Below are 11,560 nucleotides of genomic sequence, written 5' to 3' on the forward strand. Positions count from 1 at the left end.
TAAACCGGTGATAGACATTGACAAGAGAGGCTCTAACATTGATAGGTAAGGGCGAAATCATCATAAAAGGGGTAGATTGAGACTCGAAATGACCAAGCGGTCGAACCTACGAGCTTTTACGGCAAGTTCATCATTTTTTCGCTCGCTTTTACATGAATTGCACCGGTCATTGTGTTCATGTCAAAAGTGAAATATGCCCTGAAAGAAAGACGAGCATATCGCCTTTGTTCGATATATGTTTCGATACCAATACAAACCACTAACTACACCAAAGTAGTGTTAGAGATTATTCTGTGCATTCAAAATCAACAGAAAATCTTACTGGCACCACTACAACCGAAGCCCAAGAATCAAGGAACTTTAAAACCTCTTGACTTTGTGTAATTGATAATGTTTAGTTTTGAATTTTGTAAAGTTATTTTATTTGTTGTAACTACTGAGTAAATCTCGGTACCCACGTGTAATACGGCAAACAGCCACAGAGCTTATTTAATCAGCTCCTTTGTGCAATATGAATCAAGGAAGCCATTATATTCATTTCAATAAATTTAACATGGTATCAGAGCTTTCTCTCCAACGAGCTTGATGTTGGTCTTTTATTTATTTATTTTATTATTTTCTTTTTCCTCTTCCCTCTTGTCAATGGCTTCTCCTTCCTCTGATAGTAATCCTTAGGTCATTGCTACTGTTCCTTCTACCCCCACGACAACTTTAATTACCATAAATGATGCTGCCCAATTGCCCTTGAAGCTTACTGCTCACAATTATTTGTCTTGGAAGGCACAGTTCCATGCTCTGTTTTTTGGTCTTGATTTACTTGGCTATCTCGATGGCTCTTTTCCGTGTCCCTCACCAACAATCACCACCGACAATCAATCTGCTTCCAATCCAGCTAATCTCATCTGGCGTCGTCAGGACCAACTCATCCTTCATGCTATCCTCGCCTCTTTAAGTGAGTCTGTCATTCCACTAGTCTCGTCTGCAACCTCAAGTCAAGAAGCTTGGAATCGTCTCAACCGTCTCTACGCCAAATGATCTCATTCTCATATTATTGATCTGAAGGACAAACTCTCAACCATTACTTGTGGAACTTCTTCTGTCACCGAATTCCTGATCACAATAAAAACACTTGCTGATGAATTGACTGCACTTGGTTCTCCACCAAGCGACGAGGATCTTCTTCTTTACAGCACCCGTGGACTCGGTCCCGCATACAAAGAAGTCATTGCAGCCTTGTGAACCAGAGACTCAGTTGTCCCATTTGAAGAACTATTCGATAAGCTCATTGACCATGAAACTTTTTTGCGTCATAATGAAACACACCATACTGTACCCACCCCACCCACTGCAAATGTTGCCAAACAATCCCATTATCCTCCAAACTATCGCTCCTCAAAACACAAGTTTTCTAATCTTGCACCTAGTATACTGCCCACTCCCTTCCCTCTTAGAGGCTCTAAATCTTTCTCTCCCAATTCTAATCCGATTGTGTGTCAGTTATGTGAAAAACATGGTCATGATGCCCGTAAATGCTTTAAGCTCTTTCCTAATCTTCGTCCCAACTGTCCCTCAGCCAATCACATCACCACTTCCTCACCCTCACATGGTAATTGGATAATGGATTCTGGTGCATCACACCATGTCACATCTCATCTCTCTAATATGTCTCCACATCAAAACTACGAAGGTCCTGATGATATTATCATCGTCGACGGCTCCGGTTTGAATATCACACATACTGGTTCCATACATTTATCTCATCGCTTTACTTTATCAAACGTGCTTTATGTTCCTTCAATAAAACAAAATCTCATATATGTTTTTCAATTCTGTCGTGCTAATAATACGTCTATTGAATTTTTTCCTCTTATTTTCTTGTTAAGGATTTGCAAACGGGAATGTCTCTGCTCCGCGGTCAGAATCGCAATGATTTCTATGAATGGCTGTTCTTCGAGTCGCGTAATAAAGGACGTGTTGCAGCTTACTCAACTAGTGTTCACAATTCTGCTTCTTTGGATGTTTGGCATGGGTGGCTAGGTCATCCTTCAATAAAAACCATTCAATTTTTATCTCATTCAGGCTTGCTTTCATTATCATCTAGTTTTTCTTCAGATTTTTATTGTGAGTCTTGTTTATGTAATAAAAGTCAAAGGCTTCCATTTAGCACCTCTAGTTTAGAGAGTCGTGGTCCACTAGATTTGGTTTACACGAATGTTTGGGGGCCTTCTCCTATTAAGTCTATTGATGGATTTCAATATTATGTTATTTTTGTTGATCATTTCACCAAGTACATTTGGCTTTACCCCTTAAAATTGAAATCTAATGTTTTTCTAATTTTTCATCAATTTTAATCTGTGGTTGAAATTTTTTTTAATAAACCCATTGTTACTGTTTATTCTGATGGCGGTGGGGAGTACACTGCACTTAAAGATTTTCTTGTTTCTATGGGCATTTAACACCTTAAAACACCTCCGCACACACCTCAACATAATGGTACTGCAGAAAGACAACATAAGCATATTGTTAATATAGGATTGACTCTTCTTCACAAAGCAAAAATGCCACAAAAATATTGGTTGTATGCATTTCAAACTGCCGTTTATCTCATCAATCGACTCCCCACTCCAATTTTAAATTTCTCTTCTCCTTATGCAAAATTGTTTCAAAAGACACCCAACTATAACAAACTTCGTGTTTTTGGGTGTTTATGTTTTCCATGGTTAAAGCCATACAAATCTCATAAATTAGAATCTAAATCATCTCCATGCATTTGTCTTGGTTACTCTTTAAATCAAAGCGCATATTTATGTCTTGATCCTACTTCTCACAAGATTTACATTTCTCGTCATGTTCGCTTTATTGAAACTGAATTTCCATTCTCCACGTCCACAATGCCTCCCTCTGACTCTAAAAATTGGTTTTCTTTCACTCCTGCTCACACACAAGCACCTATTTTACTTCTACTCACAAAGGATGATTCGGCCCTCATGTCTACTCCTGCGACTATGCCAATTGAATTAGCTTCGACACTCCCCACACAAAGCTCTCAAGATCGGCCTTCTGTAGAGCACTCAGCGCCAGATTCTACCGCAGGGTTAGGTACTTCTTCTTGTCTCCCTCCTGTGATTCCTATTATTACTTCCACTAACTCTATCCCTTTAGCTTCTATAACTCCAATTACCGTTGGTTCATCTTCTTCAAGTTCTTCCTCCACTTCTCAGCCTGTGTCCACCACTCCATCCATTCCACCAAACAAGCCTTCACCTCTACCATCAGCTAGTCACCATTTACCCCTTCCTAATGTCATAATAATCCGATCCAAAAATAATATCTTTAAGCCAAAACGTCTTTTCCAAGCTGCCACAAAACATCCTCTCTCCAAATCTATTGAGCCTACTTGTGTTACCACTGCCCTCAAACATCTTCAATGGCGCCAAGCTATGTCCAATGAGTTTACCTCACTTCTTCGTAATGGTACCTGGGATCTTGTTCCGCCTGCGGCTTCACAAAATGTGGTTGGCTGCAAATGGGTGTTTCATATCAAACGGAATCCTGATGGTTCTATTTCTCGAAATAAAGCAAGACTAGTTGCTAAAGGTTTTCATCAACGGCCCGGTGTGGACTATCATGATACATTTAGTCCAGTCATCAAACCCACCACTATCCGTGTCATTCTAAGTCTTGCCTTATCCAATGGATGGTCTTTAAGACAAGTGGATGTTAATAATGCATTTCTTCATGGCACTCTCTCCGAAGAAGTTTACATGCAACAACCTCCAGGTTTTGTTGATGCCAATAATCCATCCTTTGTTTGCAAACTTCGCAAGGCTATTTATGGTCTTAAACAAGCACCACGGGCATGGTACAATGAACTCAAGGGATTTCTCTTATCCTATGGGTTTATTAATTCTAAAAGCGACACATCCTTATTTATTTATCATCATAATGCTGTCACTTTATATTTCTTGGTTTATGTAGATGATTTCATTGTCACTGGCAGCAATAAAGACTTTCTCGACCAGTTTCTAAGTGACTTAGCACAAAGATTCTCTGTCAAGGATCTTGGTGACCTCCACTACTTTTTGGGTATTGAAGTTCTTCCCACATCATCTGGATTACTTCTTACACAACACAAGTACATCCGTGATTTGTTAACCAAAACAAACATGATTGGTGCTAAGGAATGCTCTACTCCTATGTCCTCTACCGACTCTTATTCTCTTCATGATGGTTCTCCTCCAACTGATGCAACACAGTACCGACAAGTTATTGGTGCACTCCAATATCTCTCTCTTACACCTCCAGATATTTCCTATGTTGTTAATAAGCTTGCTCAATTCATGCACTGCCCATCCGAAACTCATTGGACTGCTACCAAACGTATCCTTCGCTACTTGAAGTATACTATTCATCATGGTTTGTTTCTAAAACGCCATCAACGTCTTCAACTAACGGCTTTCACAGATGCCGATTGGGCTGGTAATAGGGATGATCGAACCTCTACTTCGGCACACATTGTCTACCTTGGTGGTAATGCTATATCTTGGTGTTCTAAGAAACAAAAGACAGTTGCCCGCTCTTAAACTGAAGCAGAATATCTTGCTTTAGCCTCCTGTGAAGCCGAGGTCCTTTGGTTAAAAAATTTATTAGGTGAACTACATGTCCATTCGTCTCCTCCTCCTACTATTTTCTGTGACAATGTTGGTGCAACATACTTATCCATCAATCCTGTTTTTCACTCCAATATGAAGCATATCTCGATTGACTACCACTTTGTTCGCGATCATGTTGCTCCAGGTTCCTTTGGAGTATCTCACATCTCTTTGAAAGTTTAACTTGCCGTCGCTCTTATGACACCTCTGTCATCATCTACGTTTCAACAGCTGCGCACCAAGATTGGTATCTCCAATGGGAGCACCGTCTTGCGGAGGGATGTTAGAGATTATTTTGTGCATTCAAAATCAACAGAAAATCTTACTGGCACCACTACAACCAAAACCCAAGAATCAAGGAACTTTAAAACCTCTTGACTTTGTGTAATTGATCATGTTTAGTTTTGAATTTTGTAAAGTTATTTTATTTGTTGTAACTACTGAGTAAATCTCAATACCCACGTGTAATACGGTAAACAGCCACAAAGCTTATTTAATCAGCTCCTTTGTGCAATATGAATCAAGGAAGCCATTATATTCATTTCAGTAAATTTAACAAGTAGAAGCACCACTATAGAAGCAAACAGCAATGGTATTGTAGTCTACCTAAGAAAAGCATCATAATAACAAGAAAGGTACTTTTATGAATGAGATTTTATGTAGCTTTAAGGATTAAATTGCCAAGAAAAAAGTACAATGACAAAAGCACCAATACACAAGAAGTTCACGGGCATAGGAACTAGAAACCAAAAGAGAATCATGTAAATTAGGCAATACTCCACTTTGAAAAACTAGTTATCTATCTAGTACACTTTGATGTGAAATTAAACTTAAATTTTCCGCAAAGTGGTTGCAATTAAAATCCAGCTTCTAGAAGTGGTATTTCTATAAGAGTTAATAACATACATGCCCATTATCCAGAATATGAAAAAATGAATGTCCATGAGTTGTGGTATTTACAAGTAAATTTGTAAAATAACTCGTAATAACACTCTTATTCATTATTAACCATCCATAACCACCCACACGAAAAAATATATATTTTGAATGACATTATTTTAATAACTGTAAAATAAACAAATTAATAATATTATTAATTTAAAGACATATTCTAAACATGCAATATAAAAGTAATCATTTTGCATAAATACTTCTTCCTATAATCCTTTTCAATTAGGAGAAATTCACTAATAGTATTCCTATAAGAGTTAATAACATACTTGTCCATTATGCAGAAGATGAAAAAAATAAATGTCCACAAGTTGTGATATTTATACGTAAAATCTGTAAAATAACCCGTAATAACATTTCTATTCTTTATTAACTACCCACACAAGAAGAGTATATTTAGAGTAACATTATTTTAATACTATAAAATACACAAATTAATAATATTATTAATTTAAAGACATATTCTAAACATGCGGCATAAAAGTAATCATTTTATATAAATACTTCTTCTTATAATCCTTTTCAATCCGGAGAAATTCATTAATAGTATTCCTATAAGAGTTAATAAAACACATATCAATTATGCAGAAGATACATTAATGAATGTCCATAAGTTGTGATATTTACACGTAAATCTGTAAAACAACCCGTAATAACATTCTTATTCTTTATTAACCACTCATAACCACCCACACTAAAAGAGTATATTTAGTATAACATTATTTTAATAACTATAAAATAGACAAATTAATAATATATAATTTAAAGAGACATGCAGTATAAAAGTGATCATTTTGCATAAATAATTCTTCCTATAATTCTTGGGACCTTTTTCGATACGCCAACATACTGATAAGTCAAGTTTTTTATCCGTCAAATCTGCATAAAATCACGTAAAAGTTAAAAAATATTCAGATCGAACTGTTAAAAAACTTAGCCTACTAATATACCAGACGTATCAGAGAATCTCTCATAATCATTTTCAATTAGGAGAAATTCACTAATAGTTGGCTGAAGAAGTCCATCAGAATATGGATAATCTTGATAAATTCTCCTTAAAAATGCATGAGCCATAATTTTTACGTATAATAAAAAGATATTTTTTAAGAGTAAAAAATAAGAGTATAGATCGTGAATTCTCCATTTTTTCTCGGAGTATTCATGACTTTAGCTCCAAGATGTCAAAGGATGTCCATTACATTTTGGGTTCTAAAAACTAACCCATTAGGCCCAAAAGGACAACACCCAGCCCAACAAAAGAGATCAAGGGCAAATCAGTAGTTTCAACAAAAGCAACAAAACCCTAATAAAATTTCCATCAACCTCTAAAAGGCCTCCATTTCCCTTTCAAGCCTCTAATTTCTCTCCGTCTCTGTCTCTCTGTGCTGCGCAACAACCCAAACCCTAACAAAACCCTAGAATCCCCCACCAGCCATGCCGCCGAAGTTCGATCCCACCCAGGTCGTCGACGTCTACGTCCGCGTCACCGGCGGCGAGGTCGGAGCGGCGAGTTCTCTCGCGCCGAAGATCGGTCCGCTCGGTCTCTCCCCCAAGAAGATCGGAGAAGACATTGCCAAGGAGACCGCCAAGGACTGGAAGGGCCTCCGCGTCACCGTCAAGCTGACGGTCCAGAACCGCCAGGCAAAGGTCTCCGTCGTCCCGTCGGCGGCGGCGCTGGTCATTAAGTCGCTGAAGGAGCCGGAGAGGGACCGGAAGAAGACGAAGAACATCAAGCACAACGGGAACATCTCGTTGGATGACGTCATCGAGATCGCGAAGATCATGAGGCCGAGATCCATGGCGAAGGACCTCTCCGGAACCGTGAAGGAGATTCTCGGCACCTGCGTTTCCGTTGGCTGCACCGTCGACGGGAAGGACCCCAAGGATCTGCAACAGGAAGTCACGGACGGTGATGTTGAGATTCCTCAAGATTGATGATTTGCTTTTTTTTTTTGGTTTTTCTACTCTCTTATCAGTTTTGGCTCTCGTTAAATATCAATGTCTCAGAGTTTTTAAGTTTCTATAGAGCTTTGAAATGAGGTATTCATCAATTGTGGAAGCTTAATTTGATGGAGGAGAATGTAAGTTGAATTTTCTTGTCCTTTCTTTTTTCCCTGGATAATGTCTGAACGTATATGCAATTTTTAATTCAACAATGTAGTTTTCTCATTGAAAATGTTGGTCCGAACTCACAACTTTTTTTTTTTTGGGTTTCTGATAGCTGTTTTTGTTTAAAGCCCATTGCTTGTTTCTTAAAGATTGAACTTTTTTTTCTAGATGCTAATTAAACTGAGATATGCATATTGCAAAAGTAGTTCAAAGGGGTATTAGTTAAATTTTTATTTGTTTGGATTAAGAATGGATTTTGGTTTGAATGAATGCAAATGTGCACGGTTTGGCGTTGGTCTTAGGATTTGGCTTGGACTAAGGGCTCGTGATTAGCAAATAAGTTGTGTTATATAGTTAATTTTTTCTTGATTGATGGCTATGGTTTTGACTTTAGATTGAGAAATTTGCTGAAATGACTTAGAAAGTGACTTTGGTCTTTTTTCATTTTATACTGAAGTAGGTGATCGGGCTAAAAAGTAGCAGTCTTAAAAGCGTATTCATTTTGCAAATAAAAAGTTTTAATGTTATTTTACAAATGAGTGTTTCTCTTAAAGTCAATTTTGTTTGCAGACCTACTCTTTCCTTTTGGAGATTGGGGTTTTAGGTTTTGATCAATTGAACATTTTGGTTTGACTTGAAATGTCGCATTGTTGTGAACAAAGCTTTCCAATAGTTTGTTTCATAGGTTCAACTACTATTCAAACCTTTTGATACAATGTTTCTTACAAAATTTAAATTTATGTTTAAACTCATAAACCAAACGGGCCCTTTGTTACTTACATAATCAGTTTGAAGTGTTGGCTATGGGGTCAAGTATTATGGTTGTAAGAACTAATCATATAGGTCTGAGAAAGCCAAGGAGCAATGCTTCTTAAGTTTGTGGTGGTGCTCTGCGGGCCTACAAGACTTGGGCCTCGTTTGCTTCGCGGATTCTAGTTTTCAATTCGAGTTGAGATGTGATATTTTCTGAGAGTTTTTAACTGTAGCAAAAAAAGTTAGATGTGACGTTTTTTGAGAGCTTTTAACTGTAGTAGAAAAAGTTAGATGTGACGTTTCTGAGAGTTTTTAACTGTAAAAACTTAGAATTGAAAATAAAATTGAAAATTTAAATCGGTGAAATGAACGAGGTCTTGAGTTGCAGAATCCTTATTTTTTTTGAACTGTGTTATAGAAAAGCTAAATGCTTGTTTTGTACGAGGTTTTTTTCCCCTAAGAACAAGCGATTAGGTTTTTTATCCCAAGAACAAGGGATTTGCTTGTTAATAGCAAGATAGCAATTTATGATTCATTTACAAATTTCATTTCATCTTGGTTCTAATATGGTTCTAAGTTTGTATCTTGCATTGCTTCTTCATCTGTCCGAAAATATCAAAACTTGGTTTCTTTTTCTTCTCAACTGAAGTCATCACCATCGCAAAAAGAATGTGTACACATAACTAACTAAAGAGAACAGACTTGAAGCATAGAAATTTAGAAAGCCTTGATAGACCAATGCTGATATAAACATGTATCCCACAACTATACGTCAATGATGGTTGCGCCTGAAAACTGTGGATAAGCAATTAAAACATGAAGAATATTAGACTAGGGCAACGAATATTTGAGCATACGACGATGCCAAATCTAACGAGTAAGAAGATGAAGGTTCTTATGGGAGCTCGATTTCGATTCGGGATTAGGGCTTTTAATATGTTGCACGTTCTGAGATAAAAAAATTAGATGTCCTTTTTTTGTGTTCTTGACCAGTTAAATTACGAATTAATAGAAAATAATAGGGATTGGTTTAGTTATAGTGCAACAACATCACAATGACTGCAGTCTTAAGATTGCGTTGTGATATATTGGAATCAAATATTGGTTTATGAATTTCCTCAGCAAAGAAGAGGAGAAAGGGAGGAATATAGAAGGAAGATGATAATGGCTAGGCCACTCGAGTTTTGTCGTTTGGAAACTAAAACCACCAAGGGAGTAACGGGAGTTTGGTAAGGGGGAATATGCAATTATCTTCCCTCTTAAAGCAGCAATTTCTTTTTCACAAAGTTTTGTTGGTTTGTAAATTTTATACGTAGCTAATATGAAACACTTCTTTGGCCACAAAAAGACCAACAAATAAAAAAAAAAAAAAAAGAGCATTATATCCTCGTTGTTGTCCAAATTAAGGAAGGGAAAATGAAAGGAATTAACATAGAAAAGGATATTGGAAATCTGTTCTCCTAGTTTCTGTACACGTTTCACGTCTTTTGTGGTCTAAATACTTTCCCAATAAAGCCGGGAATGTTAGGTTTGGTTTTTCTTATATAAGTTTAGGAGTTTTGCCTGATATTATGAACGTCCATTTACCGGCATTTTTCCAAGCTTTCCACATGGACTCTTTGATTACCGTCAAATGGCTTTTGATTGATAACTACTTGTGCCCTCCTCTTGATATTTTCTTAATCTTCTCTTCCTATATAACCCCCCTCTTAACTTGGCATCTCCGAGTCAGTTTCTTGTTCTCTCACATATACAAAAAGCCCTTTGCAAAGATCTTTTTGGGATTAACATTTTGTCTCTCTTCTTTCTTGAACCAAAAAAAAAAAAAAAAAATCAGGAGGAAGAGAGAAAAACCATCAACCATCCCAATTAAGATCTACGCTTTGTGCAAAAGATAACCGCCTCTTTCGCTTTGTTCAATTGCAATATTCAATGGCTAAGGAGAGGAAAAACTTGAACTCATGGCTTGAGGTGGCTCCGGCTCCCATAATTTACCCGCAAAAGCCCTCGAATTCGCCCGGTTTGGAGACAATCGCCGAAGAAGCTTCTGAGGAATGCGAAAACAAGCCGGGCATTGGCCGCCCTTCTTCTCGTCCCTCGAACTTTGGATCTGTGAAAGTGAAGACATGTCCTCGTTTTTGAAGGTCTCCTCATAGGAATTCATCAAGCGTGCCTTGGTGGTAAGAAGCAATATGGCTAAGACAAGGGTGGCTTCAATTGGATGATGAGAAGAAATTGAGCCAAGTTGAGAGTGGCATTGTAAATTTTGTAATTAGTTGTCCCCTTTTTTGGTATCCAAAAAATGTAAAAGAAATCTCTGAGGCTAATGGAAGGTATCTATTTGCTTTTAAATGCCAGAATTTGTTCAAGTAATGGAATTAGTGACATTAATTTAGCACTATCTGGCAAAATTATAATTTCTTGATGTTTATGAGTTCTTTTGGTTTTATTCATGCTATTTTCGGTTCTAATTCTTTAATGCTGGGGACATCAATGTGTTGCTATAATTAGTACTTACGACGGGTTAGTTTACTAGTTTAGATACCAATTCTCAACCAGCCAACCAACTTATATTCGATTTTTTTAGGGAAATAAGGCCACAAAAAAAAAAAAAAAAAGTATAAGAAAACACTCAAGTGTTGCTTAGATTTATATAAGATATGATTTGATGTTTAAAAACTCACATTATGACTAACTATAGAAGTTGCATAAATATAGCGGCAAGTTGGATTTATGATACGTTTGGTTTATTGATTAGAATCATTTTTGATTTACGTGTATTTTTTTGTGAGAGAAAACGCTGTAGCGAACCATGAATTATGATTCGAATCAGGGTACGAATCTCCTTACCAAACGTCACATAGTATATATTAATTTCTTATCTTAGTAGAAAGTTTCAACTAAAAACTCCAATACCGAATGTGGATGGAGAATTATCACCGAGCTAAACTTACATACAACCATAATTCATATGTTATTTTCTTACTAATAGGTTTTTTAAAATCCTAAACCAACATCAAGATCAATTCTAGGTCCTACTTCTTCAAGATTATATTGTAGAATGTGTATCGGCCACTAAATTCTCTCATTTAACA

General features: G+C 36.9%; 1 protein-coding gene across 1 annotated transcript; it reads left to right on the plus strand.

The window, feature by feature from the left end:
* The first annotated feature begins 6,925 nt into the window (after positions 1 to 6,925).
* Positions 6,926 to 7,811, plus strand: LOC21407133 (60S ribosomal protein L12). Its single transcript, XM_010109236.2, has one exon. It carries the CDS (start codon positions 7,038 to 7,040, stop codon positions 7,536 to 7,538), a length of 501 nt encoding a protein of 166 aa, XP_010107538.1. The 5' UTR covers positions 6,926 to 7,037; the 3' UTR covers positions 7,539 to 7,811.
* Positions 7,812 to 11,560: the final 3,749 nt, after the last annotated feature.

The sequence above is a fragment of the Morus notabilis genome, unplaced genomic scaffold (assembly GCF_000414095.1).
Source record: "Morus notabilis unplaced genomic scaffold, ASM41409v2 Scaffold342, whole genome shotgun sequence".
NCBI classification, from domain to species: Eukaryota; Viridiplantae; Streptophyta; class Magnoliopsida; order Rosales; family Moraceae; genus Morus; species Morus notabilis.